Source organism: Solea solea, chromosome 5, assembly GCF_958295425.1.
Source record: "Solea solea chromosome 5, fSolSol10.1, whole genome shotgun sequence".
Taxonomy (NCBI): Eukaryota; Metazoa; Chordata; class Actinopteri; order Pleuronectiformes; family Soleidae; genus Solea; species Solea solea.
This window is the reverse complement of record NC_081138.1, coordinates 3,608,885-3,625,904: the sequence shown is the minus strand read 5'-3', so window position 1 is coordinate 3,625,904 and position 17,020 is coordinate 3,608,885. Positions and strand designations below refer to the sequence as shown.

General features: G+C 42.2%; 1 protein-coding gene across 1 annotated transcript in view; it reads left to right on the top strand.

Moving 5' to 3' along the window:
• Nucleotides 1–15,394, top strand: part of igdcc3 (immunoglobulin superfamily, DCC subclass, member 3) — a 64,789-nt gene extending 49,395 nt beyond the window's left edge. The window contains exons 8-14 of the mRNA XM_058630128.1: nt 6,010–6,257; nt 8,393–8,557; nt 9,415–9,603; nt 11,237–11,341; nt 12,655–12,790; nt 12,922–13,132; nt 13,902–15,394. Coding sequence (XP_058486111.1) covers nt 6,010–6,257; nt 8,393–8,557; nt 9,415–9,603; nt 11,237–11,341; nt 12,655–12,790; nt 12,922–13,132; nt 13,902–14,033 — 1,186 coding nt within the window. The 3' untranslated portion in view covers nt 14,034–15,394. The remainder of the gene's footprint in view (nt 1–6,009; nt 6,258–8,392; nt 8,558–9,414; nt 9,604–11,236; nt 11,342–12,654; nt 12,791–12,921; nt 13,133–13,901) is intronic.
• The last annotated feature ends 1,626 nt before the right edge of the window (nt 15,395–17,020 follow it).

Here is a 17,020-nt window from a genome sequence, read left to right as displayed (position 1 = left end):
CTCTGCATCTAAGCAGCTACAACGAGAGTAGTTCTTCTTCTTCTGCAGTTGAATGAACGCAACCGGATGTGCCCGGACTAGTGCCCGCACCAGGAGGCACTACGGTGGTGAGAGGAGTGGTGAGGTTTTCTGATGACATCATCAGAATAGGGAAGTGCCGATCCGCTTCGCAGAGCCAAGGAAAACAATAAAACCCTATTTTCTCAGCAGTGGCTAAACTGTTTGTTCTGAAACTTTAGGGTTTCATAAACGAGGTAATGACGCAGATACACACACAAACGCAGCGTTAATTGGAGCTTCCGGTCTATGTCGCCTTTAACATATTATTACTTCAAATGTGCTTTTTAAATTTTTTTGAAGAACTTGCAAAGAGGGGACTTGAGTCTTGATCACCACAGCGTCTTAGATGTGATTTTAGGTTGATTTAAAGCATGACAAAGAGGGGACCTGAAAAATGTCCCCTGTTCAACACGGAGTCCCCTCTTTGTGAGTGCGTAACGACGCCAAAGTCCCCTGTTCTACTGGTTCACGAGTACACACACACACATTGCAAGCATTATTTTGATCTCTTTCATTATTGGCCTTTGCTGACCAGGCTCCTGTAAAAACACGCTATTGTGACTATTTGAAGCCGCCGCGCGAGCTGTTATTAATTACTGTGTAAGGACTCGCCTCACTCTCTTTAAAGTGGAGACACATAATCATCCAAAACACACTGAGCTGTGATCACACGTCAGGCAGTTTAATAACAAACATGGCTGTGTTTTGTTGCAGCTAATGAGGACAAAAAAAATAACCTTATCTGTGGTAAATAAAGATATGAGTGAGTTTACGCTCTCTCTTCCTCTGAATAATTTAGTGTTTACATTAGTGTGTTAAGAGTTTATTGTCTATAGTAAAGTGTGTGTGAGCACTATGGTGTTTTCTATAATTAATGGGCAACATCTAAAGGGAATGGCCTACCACATAAACCTGGGCATTTTTGTTGCAGAGTCCTTTCAAATGGCTGTTTTTTCTTTTCTTTTTTCCACTGTCTTTCACGGAATCCTTCCCTTTTTTTTTTCTTTTGCGGCCCCCTCTCTGTGCCCCACATCCCCCTTCTTGCACCCATTACAGAGTGCTGGGGCCTGGGCATTGGCCTTGAACTCTGACCCCGCCTGTAATCAGTCATATCCCTGGGCCCTTCGCTCTTCCCAGGCCACAGACAGCTCGTTGCTCCTCCCCCTCCCCTTACCCTCCTCTTCCTCCTGTTCTCCCTTTGTCCCCGTATTTTTTCGCCCCTTCTCTCTCTGGCTGGATACTGAATGTGCCATGCTGGCTTTTGATGGGGGGGGGGGGAGGGCGCTCAAAGACAACGGAGAGTAAACACAATCTCAGCAGCTGAACAACAGGCCCAAGGCCCCACTGTCAGCCAGTCTCCTGGCCCATGGCCTTGCCCATCAATCTGTGAAATGACCTTGAACTGATGAGTAAATGATGGTGTCAACCTGTCGGCACATGACAACTTGGCTTTGGAAACAAGGAAAGAGTCCAAACTCTAGGCATATTCCTCCTGAGTCACTTATTAAATACCATGTATGGATCTCTGGTGGCTCTGCTCTGCTCTGCTGTTGCTCATTGATGTCCTGCTGGATTATTTTAAAGCTCTATAGACAAAGTTAAGTTAAAAAAAAAAGAGTGGATGAAATGTGGTTCCTGAAATGTTGCCCCACATGATTTAACACAGCGTCTTCAGAAAAGGTTGCCAAAGTGAGACCATGACAGAGAATTTTTTATGGACCACAACTTTAAATGAACTTTCCGCGGTCCTCAGATGTCGGAAGGAGCTACTGCATGCTGTCAGAGCTCGGTCATCCCTCGTTATCTTCTGAAGCCTTTTGAAGACCTTTTTCCGTCTGCTTAAGCCCGCGTCTCCTCTCCTGACGCCCTGTGATAAGATGTAAAGCATATATGCATGAGTATGTATGTATACAGCGTATATGAAGCACATTTAAAAATGTGGAAACGGCTTTCATCCTGGACGTCGCTAAAGACGATTTGACAGCAGGTGTGGAATTTCATGAGCCGCACCTCCGCGGCGCGTTCGTGTGAATGTGCCGACACGTCGTCCAGATGCTGCCGCTTCCTTTTTCGAGACGAGCAGCATCTTGTGAAATTTCCCCTCCCCGTCCCTCCATCCAGGCCACGGCGGCATCCAGTAGTGCGTCCCGCAGGGGCCTCTTTGCTGAGTGTTTGGCATCTGGACAGGCCGCCTGTCTGCAAACACGCCGTCTATCGCTGATATGAAAGCCTGTCAGAAATGTGACGGCTGAGTAGCGAGCGGAGAGTGGGCGACTGCTGCCACCTCGGGGGTCAGAGGTGAGATTGACTTAGAGAGGGTGAAACACAGAGGGCCTCTTTGACCTGATAATTATCCAGATTGAATCCACCTGGTCGCCCGGACAGAATAATAACTCTTCCTCATCGCAGCCTTTTCTGACCCAGTTTAGAGACGTACTGTAATTGTATCCCAGCACATCAATTTTGAAAAGGAAATGGAATGATTCACTCCTCCATTCCGCCCGCTGACCCGAGAGAACACTCTCCTGTCCCCACAAATCCATCTTCACAGAGTTTGCTGAGTCGGGACTATGAGGTCAGCGCAGCCACCTTCCTCATGTTCCGTTCCGTGGGTGCAGGAGGTGTCCGGTGACAAACCGTGCACACCGCGCGCGGCTGACATGTTGTTCTTTCAATAAATTGCCTGCTTTTCCCTCACGGGATTGTCCTTCCTGACATTTCATAATAAATTCTGATTTAATACGCCGAGGAGCCAAACTGTCCATCAAAGGAAGATGACAATCTGCCCCGACAAGTTCTTTCAGAGTGTAAATGACAGATTAGCAGGTTTCGGTTGAGCTCTTGTGGCTTTCAGCTCAAATGTTTTAACTTAGAAGTGAGAGTGTTTGTGAAAAAGCTTTTAATCTCCTGAACTGCCACGACCAGGGGCTACAGTGAGGTTTCCAGACCTGCAGGTGTCCAGCTGCGTGCCGCTCTTTGTCTTCTTTTGGCTCGGGAATGTTCTGTGTTCTCAGTAAATGATTTCCAAGAATTCAATTTATTTTTACAAATAAACAAAAGTCCCTTTGCACAAATGAGAAATAAGGTAATTTAGCTGATTTTGTCAGCCAGAAAATATTGGATCTGATTGGAATCTTGGGAAATGCCAGAGTTTCAGTGATGCTTTTCCTCTTATGCAGGAATGCATTCCTCTAAAGGGTTCAAGATAAACCAGCAAATAAAGGAGATGAGTCGAGGTCAACGATTATTTTATTTTATTTTATTTTATTTTATTTTATTTTATTTTATTTTATTTTATTTTATTTTATTTTATTTTATTTTATTTTATTTTATTTTATTTTATTTTATTTTTAGTTGTTTTTTACATTTGGCCATTTTTCCCCAATAAGAAAATCTGATTTTTTTAAAAAAAAGCCAGTTTAATAATTAAGTAAACAATTTATTGTATTTCTGTATGTATGAACTTAATATTAAATACATGTCATGGGTCATAAACTTGATGAAACTTGATCATAAACTTGATCAAATAAACATTTGGATGGAAAAAAAAAACAAGTTTCTGGCTGTAAAATGGATGCGTGGCAACATCGTAATTGATTATTTTAAAAATGATGCAAAAGTACATCTGTGAATGCCTGTAGTCTGAAATACATGTGAAAAAAGTGCAAGCAAAAACTGCTCTGTTGTTATGGGGACATAATAGATTTCCTTTTAGTGATGACATCTGAGAGCAAGACCTGTAAGTAAGACTGGCAGAAAAAACCAGAGACCTGAAAACTATATGTTATTCCATTAGAGCGATCGCTCGCTGGTGTTGTGGCTCTTTTTGCTGTGGCGCCTGGCCCACGCTTTATTTACAGAGAGAAAATAGATGAAGTTACAAGTTAAGCCCCTTCATATTCCCAGTGTGCCCATTGTTTGCCTGTTGTCAGTTCTCCCCAGTGAACATTACACCTTAAATACAACAGAAATGGCCTTGGCATGAAAACGGGATGGAGAAATGTTTGGCGCCACAGGGCCTCATTACCATATTATGTTAAATGTTTTATTTTTCCTTTTGCCTCAGGACAAAACGCAATGAGGGGATTGGATTATGTGTTTTCATCTAATAACACCTACTCCGCATGCACACACGTACTCACTCAAGCTCTATTTTTCCCTCCCGTAAATGAAGACGGGGCAGGTAGGAGGGAAGAAGAAGAGCAAATATAGAAAGACGGATGGGAGGGGGGGGGGGGACAAAGAGCAGAGTGGTGGACGTACAGTGTGATGGTGAGGAGCCGCGGTTGGAACAAAGGCACCGCGCTGTCGCGAATGCACTGAGGGAAATCATTTACTCCGAGTGTGTATGGATATGTGACTGTGCCGCACACATGAACGGATGAAAAGCTTTTTACTGATGTAGGCAAATGACTTTTTTCGAAACTGAAATACATTTATCGTCTCCGGCGGGATTTCCAGCAGACAATTTAGTCCAAAAGTGTGCACGTGGCGGGAATAAGGAACTCCTATGCACGCCGTCTATAGAATGTGGAGTGTTTCATTCACCCACGGAAATATCTCCTTCTTTGTATGCAGTCGTGTATATCTGAGGTATGAGGGAGCCATAAGTGTACTTCATAAGTACAATACGTTCATATTTTAAGTAAAACAAGTGCTTTCTCTTCTCGTTCTCTTCTCTGCAGGCAGTAAAATGGATTCTCCTCGGTTTTGATAGTGTTTCCATGTGATTGCCAGTTTACACAATACAAATATTAGATTTTGGGGCTTTAGGAAGACCAGCGTTTTTAGATGCACATCATTTTCTGACGTTGTATTGACCAAACCACTGATCCAACAAGCAACCAGATTAATCAACCAGGAAAATCATTCGTCCAAACCTGCAAATGGACTCGTATGCACGTCCGTGTCGTATGTAATTGTAAGTGAGTAAACAGGGTTAAGTGGCATCTCTGCCACCGGTGGAACTACGGCAACACCATGCATCTCATTGGTCTCACACTTTTTAAAATGATGGTTTACATTTCCAGTGTTATTATGGTTTGTGTGTACGCAGAGGTGCATGTGAACCTACAGTACGTGCATGTGCTGATGCATGTTGTGTTAATTAAAATACAACGCTGTTCAAACTCAAGGTGCAGGTGTCGAAATGTGGCGAGAAGCCATTATCGTTATTTAACAGCACTGATTCATTTTCTGTTACCACTTGGGTATATGCCGTAAAAATGATTTTTGAATATTTAAAAAACAAAAGAACTATGAGTGAATATTAGGGCCATACTGTGTGGGGGGGGGGGGGGGGGGTTTCAGGATTTTTTCAGGATTTTTTCAGGATTTTTTCACAGCATAGGGGAGAAATTTGAAAATGTTGAAATCTATAACCCTCTGAAACACTATTTCCTGCATTTTGAGGGTCAGATTTTGTGAAGTAAAGCTATTATTACGACAGTACCGATTTAAAAACGGATGAAAAAAAACAACAGAAAGCCGGTTGAAACACAGTGTAGGGGCCGAAATCACCCCTATGCTCAAGTACACTGGCGAGAACCCTGGTGACAGCTAATTCTGTCCGTGCCACAATTACAATACAGGTTCCGTCATAAGAATGAATATATGCTATAAAGTGTTGGGTCCTCCGTCGACCAATAGCAGCCTTTCCTGTCTGAAGCGCTTCCTCCAGCGTGGAAGATGCTCCACGTCCCTCACCTTGTCGCAGGTTGATCATGGGATATTTTGCCTGAAAATAATAAGCTGACTTTATTCTTGAAAGCTTAAATATCTTTTTATTCTTCCGTATGTCCCTAATACCCTGTCATGTAGATTGTAGGATTTGGACTTAAGATCTATCACATTTAATCTTGTGAAAATACTAAACTTTCTCATCCACCCCCCCCCCCCATGTCCTCCCTCTCTCCACTCCACCTCCTTTCTCCCCCCCCGCTGTCACAGCACGCTGACGATCTACGGCATTAGCCAGGACGACGAGGCCATCTACCAGTGCATCGCTGAGAACAGCGCCGGCTCCACACAGGCCAGTGCCCGCCTCACGGTGCTGTGGGCCGATGGGCTCCCCGGTGTGCCGCATGACGTGCAGGCCGAGGCCCTCTCACCCACCACCATCCAGGTGTCCTGGAGGGAGCCCGGTCAGAACACTCAGGATATCATTGGATATGTGGTCCACATACGCAGGACCCCAGGTGAGGTGGCAATTAAGATCCCACAAGAGTATGAGCCAATTTAGATCTGGTATTTGAATCAGTGGGCAGCCCTTAGACAAGCAGGAAGGGGAACTTGGCTTGTGACCAAGGGGTTTGAATCCCCGCCAGGTCCCCTGAGCAAGGTACCAACCCTGTGGCTGGATAAATGGGAGGGTAGCAACAGGAAGGGCATCCTGTGTAAAAATGTCTGCCAAATCTAATATGGGGATTATCCGCTGTGGCGACCCCTGGAGAGGGAGAAGCCGAAAGAAATCCGTGATCCAATCATGGGCAGATGTCTGAGGTCTGATCCCAAAAAACTACATCTGAAGGTGTGGACGCACATTCCTGAGCTGCAGGAACACAATCTGTCCTCAGGACATGTTAGAGTCTGTGATGTCACCTTACCTGCTGCAGTTCATACAAATGTTTATGCAGCTTCTAACTCAATATTAACACCAATCATAAAATAAATCATTTTCTCAAATGGTCAAAATATTATTTTTTGCGACGGCGTATTAGGGCCAAGTATGACAAAAAATAAAATACCAAGCCGCGGGAGGGGGGTAATGTTTCGAGAAAAAGATGCAGATTTATGAGATTAAAGTGGCAAATCTACAGGGAAATAAAGTTGCAGATTTATGAGATTAAAAGTAACAAATCTACGAGAAAATAAAGTTGCAGATTTATGAGATTAAAAGTGACAAATCTACGGGAAAAAAGTTGCAGATTTATGAGATTAAAAGTAGCAAATCTACGAGAAAAATTGCATATTTATGAGATTAAAAGTAGCATATCCACGAGAAAAAAACTGCATATTTATGAGATTAAAAGTGGCAAATGTACGAGAAAATAAAGTCGCAGATCTATGAGATTAAAAGTGGGAAATCTATGAGAAAATAAAGTTGCAGATTTATGAGATTAAAAGTGGCCAATCTACGAGAAAAAAGTCGCAGATTTATGTGATTAAAAGTGGCAAATCTACGAGAAAATAAAGTCGCAGATTTATGAGATTGAAAGTGGCAAATCTACGAGAAAATAAAGTCGCAGATTTATGAGATTGAAAGTAGCAAATCTATAAGAAAATAGGCTAATAGACTTCTAGTATTTTGTTTTTCAAGGAACTACATCATGAAGTGATGATCGATTAAGTCATCCACTGCAGACTAGTAAACGGCATTTGGCAGCTTCTGTGATGATGTACTTCCTTGAAAAACAAAATGCTAGCCTATTTTTCCGACTTTTTTTTCTCATTAATCTGCGACTTTTTCTCGAAGTATTACCCCCTCCCCCGGGTGCGTGTTTTTGTTTTGTTTTTCATACTTGGCCCTAATACGTCGTCGTATTTTTTGGTATAGCAACTCGAGTTGTGCTGTTATTTACTGTGTTTCTTCTTTTCCTCTCTCTCTCTCTCTGTCACTCAAACACACACACACATTCACATCAGACGCATCTGTGGAGTCATCCCCACACTCATCTCCCCCAGATGAATATAAAGAGCTGATTTTTGCTTTGGGATCAGTTTATTTTTGCCATATTGCTCCCTGTGTGTGTTCACACATGAACACGTGGCTCCTTGTTTACATGCAAGCAGCGTGGAAGTGTACGCATGTGTAGTGCCAGCTTCACTGTGTGGTGAGCGCCTTATAGCACCAGCTGCTGTTTTCATCAGTACCTCTATTGAATGGATAATTAAGGGCCCCAGGGGCCAACCAATAGGATCTGCTGTAATTACCTTCCAAGGCTGCGTGGCCCAATTGGTTGAGGGCTAGAGGTAGATAGCGGTTATGGTTGGATGTCTCTGGGTTAAGAGCAATAAAATGCTTTAGCACACCCTCTCTAACTCCCACTCTTCCATCTTGTGTCTCCTTACTCCTCCCCTGCAATCCACCGAAGCGTCATTATCCAGGCTCCCAGGGCAGAACTAGATTAGCTTTTTTATATGGCGTTATTCTGATAACACCAGTGAAATGGGCAATAACCATAAAATGATGACACAAACATATTGTATTCATGGTTTGCACTCCTCATGGTGCCTGTTTCTCCTCCATTTATGTCTTTCCTACTTCCCAACACTCACTCTTTTTAACCCTTTCTCCATCTCCTCCTCTTCCTCCCCCGTCGCCCTGTTTCAGACCCAGTGGAGATGGAGTACGAGGAGGCGGTCAGTAAGATGACGCTGCAGCAGATCATCAGGGACCTGGAGCCCTCCACCAGTTACGTCTTCTACGTCAAGGCTTACACGTCCCACGGGGCCAGCAAGCCATCCGACAGCGTCACCCAGAGCACGCACGGAGAGGGTGAGTTGGAAGGATTACACTCACCCACAGAGCAGAAGCACCTGTAGCCTCCCTCAAGGCTGATTCCCCAGAGTTTCCACTATTTCACAAGGTCAACAGTCTGAAAATCTGAAATTTTGTCCAGATTAGAGCTGCACAATGTGGTAAAAAAAAAACATTTTTTAACAGAAGTTCCCTTTGCAATATGAGTCATAACAGATGTAACTGCATCAATTTGTCAACAAATAAACTATCTTCTGATCTGATGAGCAGGGTTTTTGGTGCAGGAGAATTCCTGCAGCACTTTTCATCATAGTTTCATCATAATGTCGTTTCATCCCACATTTAATCTTTAACAAATGATTGCAGTGTCTTTTTATTTGGGTATTGCCATTGGTTGCATTGCAATTTCCATGATTTCCCGTGATTTCCCATGATTTAATTGTGCAGCCGTGGTCCACATCACCACCAAAGTGTGATATTTCATTATATGTTTTTAATTATTTTTTTCCTTGGGCCATAACCTACATTGTTAGAGAATGTCTATCCTTTCATTTTTGAGTTATGCTGCTCAAAGGTTCATGGAGATTTGGAAAAATGTTTGCATCGTGCTTGTTTTACAGACACCATTCTGAGCTATTAAATGAAATCAAATTAAAGAACAGCCATAAAAGGTGAATAACCGTAGATCAGTGACGCTGCCTTTATTGCTGCAATAAAATAAAATTGTTATGGAGAAGGTTATAATTTCATCTAGTCTCTCTTTGTTGTAAACCTCAGTACAAGCTTGTTTTCAAGCTGTTAACTCTTTCACTGCTGTTGCACCACTTCATTGTCTATAACGAACCGGCTGACGACGTGTGTGTGTTGTGTTGCAGTGCCCGCGCCTCCTTCGCTCCACACCAAGGTGGTGAACAGCAGCTTTGTCCAAGCGACGTGGGAGCCGTCGTCAAAGATGGGCCAACACCAAGGCTTCAGGCTGTTCTACAGGAGAGCCCACACGCCTCTGTTCACCGGTCCCATCGTCTTCCCTCGCAACATCAGCCAGTACAACATCACTCAGCTGGGTGAGACCACATGTGCAAGTGGCCTGTGTTACTTTTTCTTAACTCCTCAAAAGCCCCTTTTCCACCTTTGTGGTCCCAGCTCGCCTCGACTAGCCTCAGCACGACATGGTTTAGGTTGGTTTTCCACTGCAAAACAGTACCTGCTCAACGGCTGCGTGAAACTGCCTTGACTTAGTTTTACATACGACACACAAACGAGTGACTAGTGACTTTTCAGTGTAACTGAATCAATAGAATCAGTTAATTACAAATTGTATTCTGTATTTTCGGCCACGATCAGCAGTGCTGTCGCTAAATACACCAGACTCCTCTCTTAAATCTTGAGATTTTGTTGGTAGATTCACCCACATTTTTACGATTGTTAAGTCTTTTTAACTGATCTACAGTTCGGCATTGTTCGGCCTGATTCTTGATTCTTGATTCGGACGTCGCTTCCTGTGACGGCACTCTGACCAATCAGTGGCCGGCAGTCTGGCGACATGGCGCATAGTATCGCCTCAGCTCGCTAAAAAAGTACCAAGTACCAGGTACTATGCCAGTGGAAAAGCAAAATAACCATGCCGAGTCGAGTCAAGCTAGTGGAAAAGTATTGTTTTTACTAGCTCTGTCTGTTTGTTTGTGTTATGATATTGTACCTTATTGAAGCGAGTGGGTTGTTATCAGGCTTCTGCAGAGCTTGATGATGAGCTGACTGTTTGAATGAGGTGTGGTGGAGCAGGAACATATCTAAAACATGCAGGGCAGGGGTCTGGATCGGGGAACACAGTTTTATTCTATTCAATTCTTTTCTATTCTAAACAATATCTTTGGCACCATTTTCAGATCATTGATGTTATTTCCAGTCACAAGACTTTCAACACAATTTTTCCGCGAGCTTGTACACAATGCACATAAACCAAAAATCATTTGAACATTGAACAGTTACCATTTCTTTTTTGTTGTTATGTTATGGAAGTGGATTGTACGCGGAGGGTGGCCAGTTCAAATCCTGCGACAGGTCAAGGGCTTGCATGCCCCTGAGCAAGATATAGAACTACTAATGCTCCCCAGGCGTAGATAAGAGATGCCCACTGCTCCTGCACCCGCTTTGTTTTTGTTCACTACTGGCATTTAAAAAAAAAAAGATGGGTTTTTTGCAAAGGTCAAAGTCACCATCACTAATTGGTGTGTGTGTGTGTGTGTGTGTGTGTGTGTGTGTGTGTTTACACAAACCTCTAATTATAATATTCAAGAACACATATATGTCCGTCTTCATCAGGCAGTGTCAGTGGATGTTATCTTTATTTATTAATTCATTTTTATTTGAGTTTTATTGATTTTATTTGCTTTAATTCTTGGTATAATATCATTATTATTATTATAATAATAATATAATTATTGGTATATATTATGTGTTCCTTACTCTATTTGTTTCTGTCATCTGGGCCCATTAATGAACATCCCAGAATCCCATGGGAAATATCATTTTATTTATGGAGTGTTTGAATTCTGTTTCAAAGACAAATAATTCCTTCCTAAATGAATATTGGAACAAATATTAGAACTTTACTTTGATACGACAAAATCTGTCTACTTAGAGTCCCCTTCTTCCTTCATTATCTGAAAATCTCCTTCCGTCTTTTCCTCTGTCCAGATCCTACGCTGGTCTACGAGATTAAGCTGCTCGCCTTCAACCAACACGGCGACGGCAATGCCACGGTGCGGTTTGTTTCTCTTCGGGAGGCGGTGGAGAAATCAGGTGATTATTCTAACACAAGCAAACACGTCCACCACGTAAACAAACACGTCACCCGGGAACATCAAAGTTGATCATGTGTCATCTTCTATTTAAGCAACATGAAGTTAATTGTAGCGGAAATCTCCTCATGCGCTCGTCCGGAAAATCATATAATCATATTAGTGGTGTCGTAAATCAGTGCAATGTGTATTTAAATGTGTTTGTGTGAAAGGCAATAATGATTTTTGTTACTTTTGGCTTTGAAATGGAGAGATTATGAATCATTCCTATAATAAAAATTATCTTTTTCTTGTGCTGTCAACAAAGTCGTAAAAAATAGGCCTACACTTAACAGAGGGATGTAAAATAAAGCACTTTAGAACCAAAATAAACACATTTCAAGAAATAAATGGTGCAAATTAAGTTCCTTCTTCTCTTCTCTTCTTCCGTATCGTGTATAGCTGTGTTGAGCTGTCACAACATGTACGAAATTACTTTTCTCTGACGTATCAGTCTATGCTTCGTTCCCGTGTTGCCACGTTTGCAGCACATGCTCTTGGTCTGAATTTTCCTGCTTTAAAGGCGAGGAAAGCGGCACATCCATCCAGCTTCTACCGCTTTATCCTCCAAATGAGGGTCACGGGGGGGCTGACATAGCGGAAGGCGGGGTCAGCACAACCTGGACAGATCGCCGGTCCATCACAGGGACACACATAGAGACAAACAACCATCCACTCTCTCTTTCACACCTACGGTCAATCTAGAGTGTGCAATTTACCTAATCCCCATTATTGCATGTTTTTGGACTGTGGGAGGAAACCGGAGAACCCGGAGAACCAGGGTCGCGAACCTGGGTCTTCTTTTGCAAAGGCAAAGCATGTTAAATTTATTAATGATTTATCAGGTGTAAGTAGATCCAGGTCCAGTTCACCATTTTGGTGACCTCTGTACTTTACAGTGCAGTGGTGACACACCTCGTGGTTAAAGGAATACTTCACCGATTAGCATTTAGCTTTGTATTACTAGAATAGGTTCCCAACCTCAGTTTCCCCTGAGTTAAGAAATATCTTTATTCCATTTTTTTGTTACGTGCCCACCAGTGACACTTGATCCGAGGCTTGAAACTGCAACGCTAATTCCGCACTTTTTAGACCCACTCGTAGGGGGGACGGGATCTCATTCCCACAATGTAAATGCCATCTTTGCTAAGAGTTACGCTAACAGGACCAAGTATCACTGGTGGGCACGTAACAAAGAAAACAAGGAAGATATGTCCTAGTATTCCTTTAACACACAGTTTGGTTTGAGTGTGCCGTTTGTTGTTGTCTCCTCAGTGTTGGACGTCCCGTGTGACTGTGTCAAAGACGAGCAGAGTAAGGCGTCCACCACAGGCATCATCATCGGGATCCACATCGGACTCACCTGCATCATCTTCTGCGTGCTCTTCCTCGTCTTCAGCTACCGCGGCAGGTCAGTGTGTAAATCCCTATCAACAACAAGTGGAACCAATGGAAATAAGTCAATAATTGTTGTCAGTGTCAGTTTAGCACAAGTATGCACCTGACAAGTGCTTCATGTATGTGTGTTGGTGTAATCCCTAGGTTAATGATGTGTAAGACAGTTCAGGCGAGCCCTCAGGCGGGACACAGTGCAGTGCTGGAGTCCTCGTCCTCCTCTTCCCAGGGGGCCGCCGGGCTCAACAGTGCTGTCAGGAGAGAGATGGAGGTCAACGGCAGCACCGCAGGGAAAAAAGTGGTCGACAGCAACGAGCTCGAGAGACTTTTCACTCAACCTCTACAAGATTCATGCAGGGTGAGTCCCAGTGGATGAGAACTCCGTTTCAGGCTTTTTATTCCAGTCACACATTTTTTTAAAAAGGACAAACACGGTTCTTCACAAGGTTGTTCTGGACATAAATTCAGCACAATGTGTGTGGTGGAGGATTCTCATTCATTTTGAATAGGGTTGCAGAATTGCCCTGTGGATCGTCCATCCATCCATTTTCTACCACTTTATCCTCCACCTGAGCGTTGTGGGGGCTCAGCTGACATAGAGCGATAGGCGGGGGAAACCCTGGACGGTTCGCCAGTCCATCGCAGGATCACACACCTATAGTGTCCAATTTACCTAATTCCCAAATCTACCATCCATCAAAACAGGAAGTCTACATTGGGGGCGACGGTAGCTCAGCGGTAGAGCGAGGCGCCTTTCAACTTGAATGTTTCCCGCCTCCTTAAGTCTAAGTACCGACATGTCCTCGGGCAAGACGCTTAAATGTGTGTTGTTCCTGACGAAAGAGTACGAGAGATGTGTGATAGTGTGCTGTAGTGTAGCTATATAATACAGACCATTTACCACCACGTTCATTTCTTTTATATGGTCTATGGTTTAAATGCATTTAACAGCTTACAGCTAAACAGAGCTCTCGTTGTTTTTGCTGGATATAGTTGACTGATACAGTCCAGGTTTCCCGTTGGCTGAATCGCTAAATATTAGCTTGTTTAAAATGTGTGTAATCGATGCAATACAAAGCCACACTGAGCCAAACGAATTAACCAAAAGTCACTCCGTGTGTTTTCAGCCCAACTCCTTCGTGCTCAACGAGACCCAGCTGTCGACGATACCGCTGGACGAGTTCGCGGTGGAGCGGGACATGGAGACGCAATTCCAGGAGCCTCCAGCAGCAGGAGCAAGTCAGCAGGACCAAGGCTAATCTTGTATGAAGGCTAACTCACGCGACACTGTCCACAGTGTAGACTCTTCACTCACTCAGGTTGAAAAGTGTTTCCTTTCAAAGTAGTTTTCCCTTCGGTGCAAAGATTTTTTTTTTATTATTATTGGTAAGTTAAGAAGAATTTACATAGAATGTACGTATATCAGATTTTTTTTTTCCTTGGCCTGGTTTTTAAACTGGACAGGCCAATTAAATGTTTTGGTTTTATTATTTTATTTTTTACAGTTTATAGGGCTGTCACTTTTTTAGTCCACGTCGAACAAACGTTCTTTTCAAACGTTACCTTAAAATAACAAAGCTAACCAACTGTTAGCTTTGTTGGTGACTTAAAATACCGCCCCACCACGTTGATTGAACATTGAGGTTTATTTATGCTCAATGCTAGATACATATACGGAAATGGAAGGCGCATTCTTGCCATACTCTGCGTTCCTTCCGTCCGTATTTGTGTCCTTTAATGGATGAGACCCAAACGGACGCAGTACCATTGCAAAACATCGGGGGGCAGTGTAGCCAATAATTCTAGCGAGATGGCCGTAAGACACGAGGAAGAAATGAAGAAAGTCAACAATAGCAGTGCGGCAGTCAAGTTTCCTCTTAGACCTTCACTGCCGTTGCCAAGTTTGTCAAGAACTCAATACTCTGCACTGCCCTCTTGTGGATGTATTGCTCAACAACAGTTTCCAACGTAAAGGACAGTCGCATGTATACTTTAACAGCATAAATGAGCCTTTCGTGTGTATTCTTAATTTAGTTTAATGTTAGAACACTTTGACGGGGAAAAAAAAAAAAAACTTTCATAAACAAACAAAAAACAAAAAAGTGACAGTTCTACTAAATTGTTCATTATCCGGTGTTGGGCAGCACAGAATAGAGAGCCCAGAATGTCATTGTTATACGATGATTTTATTTTTAAGTTTATTGACATATATATACAGTAAATATATATAGAAATGCATATATATCATCTATATGTCAAAAGTGGTTATAAGTTATTGGTCTTATTTCGACTTTTCTGTGGATGTCAAAGACTCCTGCTGCCTGTTCTCACCTACCAATGATTCCATCCGCTCATTCAGAGAAGACCTCAGCCTTCTCCCAGGGATTTGATATATTCTGTCTCAGGACTTTGTTTCAGTGATATCAACATTTTCTTTCTTTTTTTTAAATATATATGAGTTGTCGGCCTTCATACAGACAAAAGACTTGGCTGCACGAACGTTACGTTTCAACAAAAACCTACCTCAGTCGGAATGAATGTGTTGCGGGAAGCTTTAAGGACTTTTAACTTCCCCTGTTCTCACAATTACTTAACACGCGGAGGAACTGGTTGTTTTGGGGTTTTTTTGGGGGGGGGGGGGGGGGGGGGGTGACAAGATCAGTTGCCGCACTACCTCAGATGTCAAGAATCCTCTCTCTTCTCCTGCTCGTCGAAGCAAAACAAACGGGGGGGGGAAAAAAAGTTTGTATCCAACGTAAAGCACTTCCAAATGCTGAAGTTAATGTTCTACCTCAAGATAACAATGTTAATGTTGTCGCTGTTGCTGTTTGTCTGTTTATTGCATTATGAAAAAAAAACGAAAAAAAAAAAAAAAACCTCTTTTCCTCATTCTGTGAAATCCTGTTCTCCATCTGTCGATCGTGACAGCGTGGTGTTTGTGGATACAGTGTCGGTACCTCATGCAACTTGACAGACTGATAACAGCGCTGTGTGAATTACAGTGTGTCAGGAATATATTTGATTTTCATTTTTTGTTTTCCTCCTTTCTTTTTTTGTTTGTTATTTTATTATCTTAATTTTTTTTCCATACGTAGTTGTTCCAGTCGAATGAAAAGACCATTAGAGATACACTGCATTGGTTATAATAACTTCATGGCTATTACCTGCTGAATGAGACGCGACACATGATGTTCAAACGGGAAAAGAAGTCAAATAATATAATATACAGACATCACACTGTATATATGATTGAAATTAGGTGTCATGGCGTGTTTGTGTGAAGATATTTTATTGACTGAATGAATGTTTTTTTCCTATACTGGTGTACAAATACAGAAGCACAAATCTTACCAAAATGTCCCAAAAATATTGTTCTACTACTGTTAGTTTTTTTTTTTAATATTATTTTAAATGTGCTCATTGTCGGCATTTATATGAAAACCACTCTCGTGTCTCTTTGTTAATTTTGAATCTATAGCCTGTAGGCAAATACCTTAGTTTCATAGAATGCATTAGCAGCCTTAAAGGGATATTTCAGGTGTGTTTGTGTGCGGTATTGACACATTATAAACAATGACCTCAAGGGTCTATGCTCCTGCTCTTATTGATATAACAGAAGAAAACCTGAGTTTTATCCTCTTAACAATAGGCTCGCCTAATAAAATCTACGCCTGCTTAAGTCTAAAATATTTTAAGATTATAATCTTTCAAAAAAAAGAAAGGCTTTTTTTGGCTTGAACCCATTCACTTCCTGCACCAAAGTCCATGGAGAAAAAGAATGAGCAGCTCCTGTGTCCCAGCAGGCTTAAAATGCTGATTTTCTCAATGGACTTTGGTTTGAGAGAGTGAGTTTTTTTCTTTTTTTTAACCCTTAGATGCTTAAGTGGGGTCAAAAATGACCCAATGGGTTGTTATTCTTCAAAATCTTTGAAATTAAAAGTTTTTATATTTTCACATTCCAGGCACTCCTCATATAACATGTTTGTGACATGAGGCCATTTGCATTTCTTAATTCCTTTTTCATTCATTTTAAGAAATTTTGTATCACCACCCCACTTTTCCATAAGCGGGTTCAAAAATGACCCCAAGCATTTCCTGTGGAATCTCTAACTGTCAGTATAAAGGGTTACCCTAAGTATAAATCACTCTTTTGTTGACCAAAATATAATGAAAATCATCTAAATTAAAGACTTTTCTTAAGTTTATCGCAAAAACACATTGATCCTATAGGTATTAGCAGGTCATG